The 19179-nt window shown below is 53.2% G+C and overlaps 4 protein-coding genes across 4 annotated transcripts; 2 read left to right on the top strand and 2 right to left on the bottom strand.

The window, feature by feature from the left end:
- Positions 1-781: 781 nt before the first annotated feature.
- Positions 782-2432, bottom strand: BDZ83DRAFT_647317 (Pre-mRNA splicing factor PRP21 like protein-domain-containing protein; the record flags this gene model as incomplete). Its single annotated transcript, XM_060510064.1, has 2 exons — positions 782-1092; positions 1151-2432. The coding sequence occupies 2 exons, from the start codon at positions 2430-2432 to the stop codon at positions 782-784; spliced, it is 1593 nt and encodes a 530-aa protein (XP_060370202.1).
- A 2269-nt stretch (positions 2433-4701) lies between these two features.
- BDZ83DRAFT_603245 (dolichyl-phosphate-mannose-protein mannosyltransferase) lies at positions 4702-8640 on the top strand. Its single transcript, XM_060507217.1, has 4 exons — positions 4702-5439; positions 5506-5795; positions 5853-7606; positions 7811-8640. Exons 1-4 carry the CDS (start codon positions 5171-5173, stop codon positions 8351-8353), a joined length of 2856 nt encoding a protein of 951 aa, XP_060370201.1. The 5' UTR covers positions 4702-5170; the 3' UTR covers positions 8354-8640.
- Positions 8641-9215: 575 nt separating this feature from the next.
- Positions 9216-11720, bottom strand: BDZ83DRAFT_424732 (GDP/GTP exchange factor Sec2p). Its single transcript, XM_060503003.1, has 2 exons — positions 11493-11720; positions 9216-11341 (listed from the first exon to the last, which is right to left on the bottom strand). The coding sequence occupies exons 1-2, from the start codon at positions 11498-11500 to the stop codon at positions 9274-9276; spliced, it is 2076 nt and encodes a 691-aa protein (XP_060370200.1). The 5' UTR covers positions 11501-11720; the 3' UTR covers positions 9216-9273.
- Positions 11721-12239: 519 nt separating this feature from the next.
- On the top strand, positions 12240-13464 carry BDZ83DRAFT_647313 (uncharacterized protein; the record flags this gene model as incomplete). The annotated part of the gene is made up of 3 exons (XM_060510063.1): positions 12240-12330; positions 12989-13053; positions 13147-13464. 3 exons carry the CDS (start codon positions 12240-12242, stop codon positions 13462-13464), a joined length of 474 nt encoding a protein of 157 aa, XP_060370199.1.
- Positions 13465-19179: the final 5715 nt, after the last annotated feature.

The following is a 19179-nucleotide window of genomic DNA, read 5'->3' as shown; positions in this document are numbered from 1 at the left end:
GCATTTCTGGAGTTCTCAAGTAATTAAGAAACCTCATGGCGTAAATATATCCGTACACCACGTTCACTCAGACTGAACAGGTCTTGGTGCGAAGCAAGGAATGTAGACCTGGACAGTTGATTAATAGCCTTCTGGCTTTCTTTCCTCGCATTGTACACAGGACTGCGTCAATTCCAACCCAATCTTGAGCTGCTGTTGGAATTAAGGTTGGATTCGCATTGCTAAAATAGATATCTTTACCCCATTCAGCAGGACCCCAACTTTTTGGAACTACCTTTCGTTCTGCAGATCGTCCACTCAATTTGTATCTTGGCCTCATGTGCCGAATGCGTCCACTCCTTGATGCTAGCATACAAATACATTCGTTGACCACGAGCAGGTGCAGTATGCATGTTGGACCACTTCTGAGGCACCCTTCTCCCGTCTCGCGGCCAGTAGGCCTCGACCACTCCCGTCTCCCGGCATCTGGATCACTCTGCTCGCCGCAGCAGACGCCATAGACCGGTGGTAAATGGGTGGGATGATGCTGGGGCGCCATGAGTCCTCTGAAAATAAGCAACCAGTAAACGCCGAGTTCTCACCTCCAAGCCAATCCTCTATCCATGTTTATACACCGACTCCACCACATTCCTGGAGCCCGACTTCGAAAGCTTCTGTTTTCTCCTTCAACCGAAGACGTCTACGCCGTCATATCATGCCCGAAGTGTTCAGGACCTCAGACGTCGACATCTAAACCTTGCGTCTTGCCCGATCGATCCGGCCATTGTTGGCTCGTACCCGCTTACTTCTTGTCCGCAAACCTCTGGTGAATAGCGCGGATCTGCTCCTCGACATTCAGGTTGTGCAGGTGGTTGATGTGAGCCTGGCTCTTGCCATCGGGATTACCATCGAAACTGTGAATCGTAGCCTTCTTGCGCCGAGCAGCCTCTTCTTCCGACAAGGGTTGGCCGGTAACGCCATCAAAGACGTCGCTTCTCTGACTGGCCAGACGCTTCAAGTTGTTTGCGACATCCGCTGTGGACAAATTCGTCGTCGAGTATCTAGCTTCTGCCTTTGCCTTTTGGTCCTTCCATTGAGGGTCCAGCAGTTCAACTACAGACATTGTTAGCAATCTTCAAGATTCATTCTGGACGGCAGGTGTCAAGCTCACTCCTCATATGATCCTGCAGCTCATCCATGGGGATTTGCTGCTTGCAGTTCGGGCACAGCGCCATCTGGACGCTCTGTTTGTTGGCGGCTCGTTGGAGTGCGCGGGGCACATAGTTCTCCTTAATCTTCATCGGAGCAGTTCCACCACGTGCTTCAGCGCGTGCTTGTTGTTCCCGGGCACGTGCCTCTGTCCTCTCCTGGATCCTCCGCTCTTCCTCTTCCTCTTCTGCCGATCGTCGCGGTGCGCCGTCCGGATATCCTTGGAAGCCTGCTGGTGCTTGCGCCTGGAATTGCTGCTGCTGAGGCGCATAGCTAGTGTGAACTGGTAATGTCTGGGAGGTTTGGGGGTAGGCATTGTACGATGTCTCCTCATCGGGCATGGCCTCCTCAATGCGAAGATTTGTTAATGATGCCTTGTTTCTCTCTTCAAGGGAAGCGTATTGCAATTCGGAAAGGTTCGTCGGAGGCGGCAGGTTCGCGGACTCGTCGGCATCGGTGAAGACAATTGTCTCGACAACCACAAAGTCATTCCAGTCGATCCGGGCAAACTCAAGTTTCTTCTTCTCGTCTTCTTCCTCTTTCTTTACCTTCTCAACCTCCTGGAACTTTGAGTACTCGGCACGTTGCTTCGCGCGGCTCAGAACATGGTACTTGTCGTCGATGTTGTGCTGGATATGGCTGATCCGCTCCTGCTCAATCTTGCCGCCTTCACCACCCAGACCGCTTGCTCTCAATAACGCTGTGTACTGGTCGACCTGATGTTGGAAAAAGTTGTGAAACGTGTGGTTGGGAATGAGGAACTGGAACTGGGGGTTTCCGGCCTCGCGTTGGGCAAGCTGGGTCATGAACTGGCGACCGTTCTTGGCAACGAATAGAGCGGTCAATCGGATGACCTCGAGGTCTTTCTGGTTGATGCGCGGCATGCGGGCTGAGAACTGGAAATCGGGGGGCTTGGGCGGGCCTTGGGGCTTCTGCTCGACGGGTGCTGCTGCTTCGTTGGCGCGTCCTGCGGCGATGGCGGTGCCGCGGCCGGCCTTGATCTCATCAAGGCGCCACTGATAGAAGGCATGGTATGCGTCGGTGTTGTTGAGGAAACTAAATTTGGGGTTGGAGCGCTCCTTTTCGCGAATTCTGTCCTCAAAGATGAGACCGTTTCGCGCGACGTAACCTGCTGTCTTTTCGAGAACATTGCGAATCTCGCGAGGCGGCAGAACAACACCGGTGGGAGGCTTGAGTTCGTCTAACACGGCGGCTGCATCGCCATTGGTCGCAGTCGAGGCCATGTTGTGTGGGGAGAGGGCGCGCGCAGTTCGAAGTGATGTCGTCAGGATGCGGCGCGTACAGCTGGGTGGAAGTCGAGACGAAGGCAAAGCTCACCAGCCGCGTTCGTTAACTTTTTTCGGAGGTTCCCAGGCAACCTTGACCCCGAACTGGCTGGCACGTCTCTTAGTCAGCAAATTTTTGGGGAGGAAGTAGCGCACGGGCCATGTTGATTCCCACATGCATATTCGTCGCATTTGGCCATCTTGGGTCTTGTGAATAACCTCAGGTGGAAGGTGGTTCTCCTTGACACCTACCTCACCTACATAGTGAACAATTTTGCTCGATATTATCACCAAGGCCCATGACGTGGCGGGGCCGCCCCCATGGTTCACGAGTTTGAGTCTCGTGAAAAATCACCAGTATCGTTGTAGGTTATAACTGATGAATAGTACGTAACAATGATTTAATGATTTTCGTAGGCCTCCCGTGAGGGGGGGGGGGCTGAGCTTTTGCATTTTTCCTTCAATGATGATTGATATAGGTGTGTATATTTTGGTCCGGTCTCTTCTTATTGATGTATGTGTAAGTAAGTAAGTAAGTAAGTAAGTACGTCTGTTGGTCTTTGGAGCGCCGACGAGCTTCTCTCACTTACACCACAATAGTGCATTTATCACTTGTTCCGAATTGTCGACTTCTGAAGAGTTGATTGATGTCTTTTCCACGAATCGAGTTCGATGGTTTTGAGTAAGTTCTGAGCCAATCATGGTTCATGGTTCTAGGGATTGTCTCAATGCGGGAAGTAAGGGATTGTGATCAGAGGCGGATGTCTAAGAATGAAGGGAGGCCGTTGTAACTGCATTCCGATATCCTAAATTCCGCCTGCCCACATGCTTTGGCGAGGCATGGAACAGCAGCTCTATGCGTGCCACTCGCCGTTCAGTCCTCTACGACCCGAGCCAGGTGGCTTTAGGATGCCACTGGCCAGGTGCTCACCAGAGGCACGAAGGCGAATTGGTGGACATCGGTGATGTTTTCATTGCGTCCTTGTATGAAAGCCAATTCGATGTAGAAACCTCCAAGTGCAATGCGTAATACTGCTGCGGTGGAAATAGACTGTGGGGCCTTTTGGTGCAGTTGAGAAGGATGGGCCTAGGTGATGTTGTGTGAGGTAGAGTTGCCTTACGTATGCCGTCTCTTTTTCAGCCGCATTGTATCGGTGCACAGGCCAGCGTCCATCAATAGTGGACATGGCGAGCATGGATGGGGTCCAACGCGCCAGTGCGCCTGCGCCTGCGCCTGGGCTGACGAGAAGCTGAACTCTGTCGATTGGGGACTCGGGGTACTGAGGCCGGGCGCAGAGAGAACAATGGGCAGCCACAGCACGTCTCCCGCCGTCTACTTTTGGCGCTAGAGGTGCACGGGTACGCGGCCGGAGCTAAGATAACGCAGCTCCAAGGCAGGTTAGGTGAGGTACCTTACTCCAAGACATTGGACGGGCTAAAATTTATTTTACCTGTAAGGTACGTTTATGGATAGCTCACTCGTGTTGAGGACACTTGTCCAACCACGAACCATGTCTTTTTGCACATTGGATCGAGGACAAGATTGATGGACAGTATTGCGCTCTGACGATTGTGTGGGAGGAACATCTGGACAATACCTTACAGTGTAGGTGTACACAGTAAGTAGTTGGGTCCCGGGTCCATGCTACCACCTCACATGCTGGTTGACAATCACTCAGTACCACCGTGAAGCGCGTAAAGTGCTTCTTGCCGCAGACTGACAAACAACCAAAGGTAACCCCCGGCGCATCGGTGGGGTGTGAGGTGGTCCAAATATACGCGTCCACGGGTCTCCCTCCCCCCCTTACCCGAGCTTTTTAGGGATCATGTTCACTGTGAACTGGAGCAGCACCTCGGAGTATCTCGCGGACTACCTTAAACCACAGACATGGTTCTATACCTTTTGAAAGTGAGATAGTTGCGTAATGGAGGTCGTGAGCGTCAGAGAGAGAAGCGTCTACACTGCATATCTGCACGACTACTGACTCCATATCCGGACTGTCTACTGTCTAGGGGGACGACCCGGCCATGGGGAATCGTGGGAAGGGGGGCGTGGATGGACTCAAGGGGGGAGGGGGATCACTGGATGGAGCCAGGAAGGTCCCAGGCAGGTCCTAGCTTCAACCAATTGCTGGCTGTCAAACCACATGGGATGAGGCCACTTAAGCTACAACTCCGACCCTGACCCCCTTATCCTCCCTTCCAGCCTGGCCTCCCCCCCCCCCCCCAGCTGTCATCAGCTTCCGCGGTCTAAACTTTCCGCCAGGCAGTGAACCCAGTTTCTACCTTAACAGTTACTTACTTCGTTCTCTACGGATACCTGCCCCTGCTCCCTTTTTTCTTCCATCTACTTTACTCCAACCAGGAAGAAAAAGCATCCTCCTTTTTTTCTTCTTGTTCCATTGAGGGCATTCTTCTACTGAGCCCGTCATTCACCTTTGCTAAATGACGGCCTTTTAATCCACCTCTTCCCTTCTCGACTTTCGTTGATCCCTTTTCCCACTTCCCTGCCACTCGATCGACGCGAGAAAACCTCGCCTACCATTCTCACCTTAGGTGCTGACCACCGCTCTCCGCCTTCGTCGTCCACGTCGCCTGCTACCAAGTCGTAGCCGCCGTCGACGTTGAGTGGACGACATTTGCGCCCACCCCGAATATCCCGACTGTCTTCCCCGAATCGATACTCCTCTGCGAACATGGCTGCCACCAAGCCATTCCGCTCTCCGAGCCCCAAGCTCGAGAAGCAGGCCAACGGTGTCAACGGCATCAATGGCAACGGCAATGGCTACAGCAAACTCCCCGTCAAGCGCGAATTGAGCTACAAGTCCGATGGTGTTGAGGACAACGATGTCTTCCTTCTGCCTGTTTCCGACTACCAGATCATGTTTGGCTTGACCATCCTCGCCGCCATCGTTCGCCTGTTCCGAATCTACCAACCCACCAGCGTCGTTTTCGACGAGGTCCAGTAAGTACACATATACCCCTTGCCTCCCTTTCCCCGCGCATTGTCACTGACGCCCTCGCCTTGCAGTTTCGGTGGCTTCGCTTCGAAATACATCAAGGGCAAATTCTTCATGGATGTCCACCCTCCTCTGGCCAAGATGCTCATCGCCCTCACCGGTTGGTTGGCTGGTTTCAACGGCGACTTCGACTTCAAGGACATTGGCAAGGACTACCTCGAGCCCGGCGTTCCCTACGTCGCCATGCGCATGTTCCCGGCCATTTGCGGTATTCTGCTCGCCCCTCTCATGTTTCTGACTCTCAAGACCACCGGATGCCGCACCACTACGGCTCTGATGGGCTCCAGTCTGATCATCTTCGGTAAGTGCAAAGTGCCTCCTCACGCACATACGAATCACTAACTAACACTCCTTACAGAGAACGGCCTTCTTACCCAAGCTCGTCTCATTCTCCTCGACTCTCCCCTCATGGTTGCAACCGCCTTCACCGCCCTCTCCTTCCAGTCCTTCACGAACCAGCATGAACAGGGACCCGAGAAAGCTTTCCAGTTGAGCTGGTGGTTCTGGCTCTTGATGACTGGCCTGGGTCTGGGTACCACTGTCAGCATCAAATGGGTTGGTCTGTTCACCATTGCCTGGGTTGGAAGCTTGACCCTCGTCCAGCTCTGGGTTCTCCTCGGAGACACTAAGAATGTTACGCCGCGCATCTGGGCCAAGCACTTCATGGCCCGCGCCTTCGCCCTCGTCATCATTCCTGTCGGCTTCTACATGGCCATGTTTGCCATCCACTTCCTTTGCCTGGTCAACCCTGGTGACGGCGACGGTTTTATGAGCTCCGAGTTCCAGTCTACTCTCAACTCCAAGGGTATGCAAGATGTGGCCGCCGACGTCGCTTTCGGTAGCCGTGTCAGTATCAGACACGCCAACACCCAGGGCGGCTACCTGCACTCTCACCCCCTCATGTACCCCACCGGCAGCAAGCAGCAGCAGATCACTCTGTATCCTCACAAGGATGAGAACAACCTTTGGCTCCTCGAGAACCAGACCCAGCCTCTTGGAATCAACGGCGAGCAGATCAACGGAACTCAGGCCTGGGACAACCTCCCCGAGCCCGTCTTCATCAAGGATGGCGATGTCGTTCGCCTTTACCACACTCCCACGTTCCGTCGCCTTCACTCTCACGACGTCAGACCCCCTGTGACGGAGGCTGATTGGCAGAACGAGGTGTCCGCTTATGGCTACGAAGGCTTCGAGGGCGACGCCAACGACTTGTTCAAGATTGAAATTATTAAGAAGCAGTCCCTCAGCTCCGCTTCCAAGGAGCGTCTTCGCACTATCGAGACCAAGTTCAGATTGGTTCACATCATGACTGGCTGTGTACTCTTCTCGCACAAGGTGAAGCTCCCTGAGTGGGCCTCCGAGCAACAGGAGGTCACTTGCGCCAAGGGAGGTACCCTTCCCAACAGCTTGTGGTATGTCGAGTACAATGAGCACCCGCAACTCACCGGCGACAATGTCGAGAAGGTCAACTACCGTCACCCTGGCTTCTTTGGCAAGTTCTGGGAGCTTCAAAAGGTCATGTGGAAGACCAACGCCGGCTTGGTCGAGTCTCATGCCTGGGATTCTCGTCCTGACTCGTGGCCCTTCCTCAAGCGCGGTATCAACTTCTGGGGCAAGGATCACCGCCAGATTTACCTGATGGGCAACCCCATCGTGTGGTGGAGCTCTACTCTCGCTGTCGTTATCTACGTTCTCTTCAAGGGCATTGCGACTCTCCGCTGGCAGCGCAGCTGCAACGATTACTCCAACACCACGTTCAAGCGATTCGACTACGAGATCGGCACTGCGGTTCTGGGCTGGGCTTTCCACTACTTCCCGTTCTACCTCATGGACCGTCAGCTGTTCCTGCACCACTACTTTCCCGCCCTCTACTTCGCAGTCATGGCATTCTGCTCCATCTTCGACTTTGCCACCGCCCGAGTCTCGCTCGCTGGTATCCGTAAGAACCCTGCCATCAACCGCGTCAGCGCCGTTGCCTTCTTGGCGCTCACGATCGTTGCCTTCGTGCTCTTCTCTCCTCTGGCCTATGGTAACGCCTGGACCAAGTCAGAGTGCAGCCGGCTCAAGATCGTTGGCACATGGGATTTCGACTGCAACAACTTCTTTGATGACGTAAGTAACACTACTGCCTTCATTCCGAGTAGAGGAGTGCCAGATAGAGGATTGTAAAAGCCTGTGACGGGACAAATCTTGGGTCAGGCGGGATCGATTTTGAGAAACGGTTGATAGCCAATTGAAACGAAATTTGTCAAAACATCTTTGGTAGGGCTTGTGAATTTAACGGAACGAGGCTGACATTACTTTCTGGCATTATAGTACTCTCAATACACTGAGCTTCTCACTCGCACTTCCGCCGCTGTTGGAGCCACACCGACACCTATCAAGTCGGAGGCTCCCGCCGCCCCTGTAGGCGGTCAAGTTGGCCAGATCCCCATAGGCGAGGCTCAAAAGGAGCAGGCTGAGCCTGCCGTCTCGGGAGCCCCAGGACAGAAGGTTCTGTCCCGCGAAGAGAAGGTTGAGTACCGGGACCAGGACGGCAACCTCCTCGACGAGGAGCAGGTGAAGGCGTTGGAGGGCAAGGTCGAGTTCAAGACAAAATACGAGACGCGGACACGCGTCGTCGACGCAAGTGGAAACGAGGTTCACATGCCCGAGGGCGGATGGCCCCAGGAGCAGAACGTCGCTCCTCCTCACCCCGATGTTCAGGGCGTCGACCAAGAGACCAAGTCCAAGGCCGACGACTCGGCCGCCGCTCCCAAGGTCGCCGAGAGCGTTCAGGGCCAGAGGGAGGCTGAGCAGAAGAAGGCCAAGCCCGCGAGTGATGGCGGCAAGGAGGCTACTGCTCAGGAAGAGCTCTGAACTTGAGAAAAGAAAGGGGATTAGAAGATCTGGGCCTGGATTGTAATGGCCTGATGAAAGGGGAAAGTTGATCAAATCATCTTTGATCTCACAGATTTTCTTCTCTCTTCGTCGAATTCGCCCGTTGTATACCAGCCGTGAATGGAGCGGACAAGGCGGGGATGGTGGAAGTGGGTTGGCCACAAAGCGCCGAAGCTTTTTTTTCCTTTGTTAATGTAAGATTCCAAAAAGAAATGACATGTCCAATGAATGCTACTGCCAAGTGATTCGTGAATGAACTTACTAGGAACTAAATTGGATCATCATGAGTCTTATTCAATGGTACTCGATATAAGTCCCATCACATAGGTGGAAAGGCTTTCACATTTGAAGTTACAACGAAATGAGCGAGACAGGTAGGTATTGAAGGTTCATCCAATGCTCGAGGCATCATCATCTTTGGCATTAATAAAAAGGCATTACGATGCAGTAACCTTTGATGTCTGTGATCCCCCCATCCATCCATCCTCCTTGTCCCTGTTGTTTGTCTAGCAACTCTACCTGCTTGATCCAGCCTTCTTCTCCTGCTCTCATGACGGCAACTGTTTGCCTATTCCCCCCTTTTGGGAATGGGACACAGTTTTTGCTCTCCAAAACGCCAATGCCCCTTACTAAATGGATGCCCAGAACAACGATAAAAAGAATAAAAAAGTGTATGGGTGACTTTTGTCCCCTCTGTCCATCCTATGGTCACATGTCTGTGAACCTGCTCTGCCCCTTCCTTGACTTTCCCCCATGTTTTTCTCCCGTTTGGTCTTCATTATGAGCCCCGACATTTCTGCTGCGGTGGCGTAGGGTGTAATTAATACAGTATCGAAGATTAAGTGTATGTGGTGCGTATCAGAAATCGGGGATCGATCGCTACGATGAGTCGCTCATGATTATGCTGTGGCTTCGGCCTTTTCCTCGGTTGTCGCAACGATAATCTGCTGCTCCTCTTTGATGGGAATATTGATAGACAGTCGTTTCTCGCCGTCCTTCTCTGCAATAGAGCCCTTCTCTGGCGAAGACGACAGTGTTGAGTTTCGATTACTCGGGCAAGGCGTCTCTGGTCTTGCTAATGACTCCTCGGCATCCAGCTGGCTAGCCGTCTCCTCGAGGGGAGTGGCAAAGGGAGTAGCGTCATCATTGATGTTCTCCGAAGGCGTCACTGCCACCTCTGGTTCTATTTCTCTAGACTCGCTCTCATGGCTAGTCCGAGGGCTCTTCTCCAGGGGTAGTGAGTGATGATGACTGGCCGGGACGACGCCACCGCCGATTCGGGACCAGAACATCTGTTCCCGCAGGCGGACGCTTTCCTCCCAGGCAGCCTTTTCTGCGTCTTCGTCTTCCGCTCGCCAATGACCATCTTTTACGATACGCAAAAAGTTGAGGAAATCGCAGGTGGATCTCACGCGGCCCAAGCAATATTTGCAAAGAGGGTATCTCTGAGCTGATTCGGACTCGCTGGTTCGGAAGCGGTATGTTCGCAGGTGCTCCTCATCCTTCCGTGCATCGCCACACAGGGAACAGGGATAGAACTGCGGCTTGACGATTGACGCAAAGGGCGCATTGGCAGGAATTGGCTCCACCACGATTGAGCCATCGCTCATGGCATTCAAAACACTGCGACGCGCAAGCCAGGACAGGCCCGGGGCAATATCCAGTCGGAGTGTCGGCTCAACATCCTCTGCCAGGACACGCTTGAAAAACTTGGTTTCCTTGAGAGCCGGCGGGGGCGGGCCCACATTGGCTGAGGCCGTGCTTGAGACAGAGGCCGGGGTATTCGGGGTCTGCGGCGATGACGTCGCTGGGGTCCCAGCCGTGGATAGGGAAGCAGTTGAGGCATTGGAAGGGTGAGCGCTTGAGGTGCTGCCGCCCATACCGAGACCCAGCCCACTTAGACCGTTATATGATCCAGACGAAACACGGCTGCCAGCACGATTCCTGGACAGCTTTGTGAGGCTAAGAAAGTCCTCATAAGCTCCAAGATCAGTCCTGAGAACAGGCTGAATGAGATGCGTCAAGCTAGTAGGGTACGTCGGCGAAGACGGATCCAAGAGAGGCGAAGCGACGAGGCCTTCTGAGCGATCATCGTCCTTTGTGGTGTCGGGTTTACTAAAGCCGGGAGACGACGGAGCTGTGCCGGTTGTAGCATCGTCCCTTTCGAGCATCATCTGCTCCATGACGTGCTTAAGATCTGCTAGTTGTTGTTGTTGAGAGGTCAGCAAGGCCTCCATATCGCCAAGCTGAGATCTCAGATTGTCGTTCTTTCGTTGGATGGCTTCCTGCTCCACCCTCGCCTCCTCTTTTGCAGTGATGACCATGTTGTTGGCCTCCTCGAATAAAGCAGTGGATAGACTCTCCAACTCTTGCTCAATCCTCTTTTGCTCCTTCTCTGCGTCTTCTCGGAGTTTCTTCTCTTGGTTAACACGGAGCATAATGGTCTTCTTCTCTTCCTCTGCGGTCTTGCGACGAATCCAAATATCGCCCGCAAGCATCTCTCTTTGAGATTCGTTTTGTTCTTCTAAATGCTTGATTTTCTCGCGTGCTCTTTCCAACTCTTGTCTTGTGGCGGATAATGTGTCGTCGAGGGTTGTCTGGTGGTTGATGGCGTTTATTAATTTGGCGCTCAGAGTTGCGACTTCGTCATTCAGCTCGGGATGCTGAGCAGCATCGGCTTCGCTAGCGGGACTCATAGCCCGGCTGCGTGGGTCAGGTAGGGTGCTCAGCTCGCCGTCATCGTCTGGAGGTGTTACTGTTGTCGTGGGTCGTAGTGTCGGTGAAGATGCTACTGAAGAAGACATGATGGGCATGTCAACAACGGAAGGTGCTTGACTCGACGTTTTCGTGGCTCGGGGACTTGGTGACGGAGATCGAGCTATTGAAGAGAGAGATCGAAAATGGCCAAAAGGTCTTCCGCCAGGTTGAGGGCTGGTATGCTGTGCCCAGCCAGCGACGGCGATAAAGCTGTGCCACACAAGATTAGTTACAGCCATTTGACGGCGCTGAGTGCAAAGTGCAAGCCGGTGCTGATCGTGACTTTCTTGAGCTGAACAGGCAGAGACAAGAGAAAGAACACGAGAGGCATGGCCCGGTTATTGAAGGATGAGAGACATACGAATCCATTCCCTCCGAATCTGTCAGCCCGCGTAGGAGAGACAGAAGCTACCAAGTATGTACTTGGGTAATTAGGGTTGTTGGATGGTGAGACAATGCGTTGGCAAGAGCTGGCACCACCTTAGATGAGATGGGTCTAATAGCAGGCGCGAGGCGTGATGTATGACAAGCAGCAAGCGACTGGCAGGCGGAATGCACGGTAGCAAATGCCAATTGATTGGTGCTAGCAATCAAACTGGGGCCGACGTGTAAGGGCCGGGAATGGGGCGTTGGGGCCTTTAGATTTCGCAAGAGACCATGGCGGTGCGAGCTATGGAGGTTGAGATGCGGATTCTCTTCTCTGGTTATGTGCAAAGATGGCGTGTATGTGTATCTGTAGAAGGATCGGTCGGGATTAGGCGTGGTCGTGAGGCAGTTCGTGATCGTGAGAAACTGGCGAATGAGGCGGGTCACTGTAGGTAGTAGTAGGTAGTAGGAAAGGTGAGGGGGTTGTTGGGATAGTTAGAAATAGGAAGGAAGAGGAGAAGAAGAGACGAGGTGACAGGTCGAAGCCGAGCAGCGGAGCAGCCTTGGGCTTTGAGTGTTTTCGGCGTGGTTGGCAGGAGCCGAATAAGCAGGCGGGAAGTAAGGTGGTAAGGTAGCAGTGGTGGCAGAGCAAAAGAGCCCAGCAGGCGGCGGCAAAGTGAAAAGAGCAGCAGCCAGCGAGAGAGAGAATAGGATGAGGGAAAGACTGGGGACCCGAGAGGCCATGACCAGTGACAGGGACCAGGACTGGAACTGGGCGGATGACATGGGTGGTATTGGACGGGTCGAGCGTGAGGTGCACGGCGTGGACGATGGTGAGCGCGCGACAGGGACCAGATGTCGAACATGGGCTTGCCAACTTCCATTGTGGGTGTCAGGTGCGGAGCGCAGACTTCACCCGGACGGGCAGGCAGGCACTGACCAGCAGCGTCAGTCAGTCAATCAGTCAGTCGGTCCTGCCACAAGACGGGAGACGGGCACAGCGGGCAAGAAAGAGAGAAAGAACCTCCAGCGCCTTCCCAGTGCCTCCTTGGGACTGGACCGGGCGGGGCGGGACCGGACTGGACAGGCGTGGGATCGTGGTCGTGGATGCATCGAATAGCAAGGAGGGTGTGGGTCTGCGCAAGAGCAGGGGTGGGGGCGGTGCAATCGCTGGGACTGGGACGGGCCCGAAAGGGTTCCAGGTTAAAGTGCCTGCCTGCAGTCTTGTCACTCACCTCACTCACAGTCTCTCACCTCAGCTTTCATCACAGCGGCTATTCTCAGATGCGCCGGCCATGTTGTTTTCTCATGTTGTGTTGACAAGTATGCTCAAGGTTTGCAGTGTTTGCCTTGTCGTGTAGCCCAAACTACATCTTGTCTCAAGCTCCTTCATGTAGGTGCCTTGATCGTACTGATCTTACTCAGCTCCAGACGTCCCCCTCACCAGCCATCAGTCATTGATACACCACACTACTGCGCAATACCCCATAGACATAAGCAAGTTGTGCACGAGCAGGGGTAAGGAGGTCGGCCATGAAGTAGCGGCCTGGTGGCAGGTGAGCTAGCCGAGTGTGACGAGGTGACGACAACGAGACTGAAGCGATTGACATGATGGACACGATTGAATACCACTTTCACACTTCGTATAGCTGCACATGTCTCCCATCCCATCCCATTCCATCCCATCGCGTGTTCGACACCGGGGCCGTCGGTCGGTCGGTCGGTCTTTCGGTACAGAAGACGCTAAGGCAAGACAGAAAGCTGCAAATGATCTCGCGGTGGGGAACTGGGGCCATCGGTTTGGTCGGGAGCACCTGGTCACAATGTTCAAGACAGGTTCACCTTTCAACTGTCAATCATTGTGGACCTTGCTTTTTTGGCCGTTACTTGGCCTTGGACTGGACATCACACTCACGATTCTCGCATCTTTTTTGCACGTCTTGGACCGGGGGCTAGTCAGTTGCTAAAGTGGGCAGACCAGACCTTGGCCGCTAGAGATGACGACTACCTTTTCAAAGTACCTCGTAGTAATTCGCTTTCGCCCCCTTTGCGCGCTTTCTCCCACGGGCCAAGCTCTCTCAATCCCGTCACAGCCACAACTCAATTAAAAAACCACCCAACTCCGTCATTACACCACTAGTCCCTGGTTTCTATCGGCGCTGCTGCCGACAGGCCCGCACGTCCAACACTTACGCAGTAAGGTATTCCGTGCCGATGCGATGCGAGTTGAGCTGGATCACACACTCGTCACTGACTATTGGATCTACTGCACGGCATGCGACGATCAAAAAGCGATTTACGGCTCGGGCGCGCGCATGAATCGAAAGGAGAAGATTTCAAATGGTGTTGTGTGCGAGTGCGAAACTGAGGTGGCTTTTGTCTCTAAACCAAATACTCAGAAAAACAGTTTCTTATTTGAGAAAACAGAACGCTACTCTACCAATCAGCGAGTCTGTGGTAGTGAGTTATGGCAATGAGATGAAAACGTCTCAAGTTCCTCCCGCAAGTAATCCAATTTATTTCACCTCGGGATTACTTTAATTCGGCCAAATTCCTCAGCGCATTCCCCTTCGCTCCCTCTCTCGCTGCCTGCCTTATGCAAACGGGTGATGGAAACTTTGGCAGGCACTTTCATTACCTAAGTACCTTCCACCACTTGAGTTCAATGATTGTTGTAGCACGTGGCTTTCCTTTCTCAAAGGTGCCTGCCTCACTTCTCTTTCCCCTTCCCTTTTCCCGCTGTGCCGAGTGGCTGCAGCTTTTGGCAGTAGTGAAGGGCAAGGACAAGGAAGAAGAAGGAAGAAGAAGTGCACAGACGCCGGGCTGGTCTCAGCTGGGCAGGTATCTTTAAGTGGTCAAAGTTATGAACGCCTGTCGTTTACACAGATGCTCTTCCCCGGTGTTTATGCATGGATTGTCCATCTTATGTGTCTTAGTCAGCTGTCAGAATTCCCTATGGAACCCCGGGACAGGTGTAGTAAGGTTCCCACGTTCCTTCCCCTTTTGTTTCCGCGGACCGCAGAGACCCAGAGTTTCCAGAATCGCGAGAGCCAAGACTCAAAGAAAAGGTGAACCTGATCCTCCCGCCGTCTCCCTGAGTCCCTCCACCCAGGACCCAGGGCTCAACAGCCTCAACTCCCTACCCTTTTGCATTTACCTGCCGCTCGCCTGCACATGCAAACGTTGACCCCACCGAGTTGAATCCTCGCTTTATTACTTCGGTACGCCGCACTAGGCACAGCCCGTTCAAACGGACCCCGAACCTGACGCGCACGCCTTGCTGGAAGTTGGAACATGACACGGGTCACCCCAGCCAACATCGTGTCCGCTGCTCTCAACTCATATATACGAATATCATCTCTCCCGTATCTTCATCCCTTACGAGACCCCGGTCTACACTAAACACCCTCCAAAGCTGATTAGTCGCATTTTGGCACTATTTCCTTGTATCGGTTCGCCCCTAACTACACTAGGTAAGCATCCCTGATACCCAAGATCTATCGTTGAGCCTCCGAGGATACGGAGTACGGATACAGACTACCGTCTATGCAATAGATACGAGTATCGCACGATCAACATCTTCCCCATATTCCGAATACATTTCCTACTCTCGCATATTCTGTCGCCTAAGAAATGCTGCAACATTGGCCCAGCTAGTTTCAGGTCACGAACGATCAGCAAAGACCATTGCACATCCCGTCATCATCTAGTCCTATTCTTAGTTCTGCGAGGCTCCCCTTTGTCGATTTGATCTTCCTACTTCGTACTTTTGAATCAAAGACGACGAGTCAATAACAGCCACCCCCCAAGTCGATTCTTGACCGCACCAAGGGCTCGAATTGCATCCGCTTTCGCATATCTGCATTTGCATTTGCATCGGCATCGGCATGAGAGCCCCGGTAGCACTAAGTCCGGGCTCCTGGTATCTCAATCCCTTGGGCCCAATTGTCACGGTGCCACTTCACCCTGTCAGTGGTCACCCCGTGCCCACTTCAACCCTTAAAGTCTGAAATCTGAAGCACGCAGAAAAGACTGCGGTGTGCTTCAGCTTCACAATGCCTGCGCCCATCTTCATGCTTGTGTGGCGGCATCTACCGAATGGCCCGGTCATTATCCAACTCTACACAATCCAATCCGAGTGCTACCATCAACAGACGAAATGGCGTTCCATCCAAGCTTCCGGTACGGAGTACGAATACCCTTCACTAACACCACCACGGCGGCAAAGCCATGTTCTGGACTATGCAGACCGGGGGGTCCGGCCCCAGGACCCTGGCAATGTTCAATTGTCAGCTGCACGCCGAAATCTCAATCGCTCCGCAAACTTGATTGCCGCCGCCCGTCGCCCTTCCAAACCCGGCGCATTGCTTTTGTGTCTGCACTGACGCGCCTGATCGCCTAATTACCACCATGCTTCCTGGCCAGCATGCCTCCTCATTGGAAAGTACATAGCAGTTGACCTGGACCAAGTCGATATCACCGTTTGCGGCTCTCAAGAGATACGATTTCTTTGAACTTTGTCGACAGCCCCAAACCCCGGCAGTTGAACATCGTTGCGCTCTAAAGGCTGGGCCCTCGTGCCTCTCCGCCTGGCTTAACCAACCTAACGCGTTTGGTCATCGCTCGCCTTGTCTATCGATTTCATCTCCGCCATCCGTTACACTCTGTCCAGCCTCGTGGACTATCGTCTTCTGCCCTTCGTGACCTAGGACAAACAACATCCCGGTCTGGGCTTGGCCAAGACTGTCGCGCCGCCCGCTATCTCGGCAATCGCTGTCACTCGCCTCCTCCCGATTCAGCCCACCTTGGCTGATGGCGGTTGGCGGTTGGCGCCCGGAGCCTGCCTGGCCCTCCCTCGCCTCCGTGTCCGTGGGCTCTTCCGGGTCTTAGAACGCCCAGCGGCGCCTCTTCACGCCGTCGTTTGCTTCTTCAGCCCGTCTGCTTCCAAATTTACCTCGCGACCCAACCCCCGCGAACCAAACGGCCAACGCCTCGTTCTTGACACAATGGCATCAGTGCTTTCCACCCCTGTCTGTCCGTCCGTTCAGGGTCAATTCTCTCTTCGTCCCATCTCCCCCGGATCCCGAATGTGTGTTTCACACGGACGCCTAGTTGGGCTGGCAGTCCCCGTCCCAGCTTATTTCAAGTTCTTCTGGTAGCATTGCTTGTTCTTTACCCATGAGCTTCTCGATGTTGACGCGTCGGATCTGTCTTGCTACGTCGCAAGCAATACGCTCTCGTCTGATGAGCCTCACATCAAGAGACTACGACGCTGAAAGCTGAACCCCTGAACCTGATCCAACAAGCACTCGCCTCTCCCTTGTCCTCTTAACTTGGCATCTAATTTTTTTTGAGATTCAGTTTTCTTTTTACTTTCGGAAGCTGCCTCGGGTTTTTGCATGTCTCACTCTTTCTGGCTGTGTCTCTCTCCTGCATAGATTCGCACCGTCGGAAACCCACAGAGAACATGTTTCGCCTTTGATTGAGCTGCAGTCGACGATGCAACATAGCCTCAGCGTCAAGCGGGCACTGCATGGCAAATGACAAAGCCGGAGAAGGGAGAATCGTCATCGCGCCGCAGGCTGTACACATGCACGCACCGGCTTGGGCCGAGAACTGCAGAAGAAGCTCGCCGACTCCCCGCACATGAGACCCCTCCCACCCCCGAAATTGGCTGCCGGGATGAGTCCGTGCTCCGGCCGCGACGACAAACAGCACACGCATAACGTCGTCCCATGTCAAGCACCGGCCGCCGACGTCCATCCGCATTTCCGATCTTCTTTCTTGAAACGTAAACAGACTTTACGCCGAGAGAAGGGGGGTAATCAGGCGACCATATATAGCTCCCGCGACTTCTCGTGTCTCGTTCGGCACCTATCCGGATTGCGCTGCCAACCAGCGCCCTTCCCGCGGCCTTGCTCCTGCATCGCATGGTTGTTTCACTTGCAGGTTTCCTTCTTGAGTGTATCCCTATATCCCTTCATATAGGCGAAATCTCTCGCGTGGCCAAGGACATATTTCTCCCCAACTAGGGGCGAGCTCTGGAGTTCGTACCACTTACATAGCAGAACCAGCAACTCACTATCAAGAGACGACAATATTGGTGTGCCCCCCCCCCCCCGCGGAGCTTCTGTAGCTCGCCGAGAATTGGTATAGTATGCAAACATATGATTAACAGTGCTATCCTGGTGTGTCATTGTTTGGTGTTTTAGCGGCTGGCGACTTTGTGAGGAAAGTTGTGACCGGCTCCAAACACTGTTCACTTCGCAACTCGTCCTAGATACAGTCAATCTGTGCGGCCCCGGCTTGGCGCTTGAAGTAGGATTATTCGTGGCCTCTCACAGACGAACGAATCTGAATATCGACAGCCGCGTTGAATCCTGCCGCGGCTTATGATTTTCTGTCTCGGTTTTCCTTGTCATTATGATATCACGCAACAGCTAGCTACGGAGCTAAGCAAATGAATTTGATGATTCCAGCAAAAACTCCGAGCCGTTGTTGCCGCCTCGTTTATCTGCTGTTCTGCCATACAGCGAAGTAAAGTCACGATAACATTCGTTTTCTCGGCTTAGGAAAACCAAGCCACATCCAGCCAAGTAGGGAAGGTAAGGGAACCTATGCATACGAGACCTCAACAGAGTTCGTCTCAACTGTCCGGTTCCCACCCGGCCCATTTTCTCCACACCCCTCTCGCATTCTCCATGTCTGTCTTTCTCTATTTCTTCAGGGTATTACTTGTTTGGGAAGGGGAAAGAAAGGTTCAGGGTGCTTACGAAGGACGCCTGTGAGCTGCGCCACGAGAGAGGGCTTCTTGCGAGGCTTTCTGAATGGATGACTTGGCACGTTTGCGAAGCTTACATGTGGTATCTGGCAATCTGGCAACCGTGTTAATGATGTCGAAATCCATTCGCAGTTTCCCGTTGTGTTTCTTGTCCTTGGCTCTTCATTTTGCCCCTTCACTCGTCTCTTCCAAGACTTGGGCAGTCAGTATTAGGTTTTGACTAGTTGCCATAATCCAAAGGGTCCAAGGGACCTATTCAACACGCACGGAAAGAATTCACTAGACTAAACCGACTGATTCTCCCCTTCTCCTCTACTCTAGGCTTAATATTGCAAACCTTACTTTCGTACCGGATGGAAAACACAATACGCGAGGAAACGTGTGCGCAAGGTTTCGTTGCTTTGTCGCAGGGGTTCATCTCGGTGGTGGATGAGGCTCCGAGGAAAACCTTGACTCGGCCGGTACCGTTGTGCTGCGTGTGTGAGTTTGAGGAAGCAGAGGGAGCTTGGGCATTGTTATTATTTTTCGTCTTATCTTACCGAGCCGAGGCACCTACCCAACTTCAGCATCCATCCCATGGCATTTGCCATGACCTTGTTTGATCGCTTTTTGTTGTTTGCTGGTTCATATCGGTCAATGGAGAGTAGACTTTCCGAATCTCGGAGGTCTGAAGGCTTCTTTCAATCGGGAATTTTAGCTCCGTGTTCGATTCGTCGCTGATGATTACCAGTGTTGCAGTTGTTATTGATAGTGCCAAAGTGGCCAAGGTAACGCGAGAAGACAGCTACCTCGAGGGCTAAGGATACCAATGGTAGAGCTAATTCCAATGATCTACTTGCTTTTTGATGTCATTGTGTTTTGGTTCGTTGCTGGATGGTTACCCTTTGATATCGTGAATCGG

Source organism: Colletotrichum acutatum (genome assembly GCF_030867785.1).
Source record: "Colletotrichum acutatum strain CBS 112980 chromosome Unknown BDZ83scaffold_8, whole genome shotgun sequence".
NCBI classification, from domain to species: Eukaryota; Fungi; Ascomycota; class Sordariomycetes; order Glomerellales; family Glomerellaceae; genus Colletotrichum; species Colletotrichum acutatum.
The sequence above is the reverse complement of the archived record's forward strand: the minus strand, read 5'-3'. Positions and strand labels throughout refer to the sequence as shown.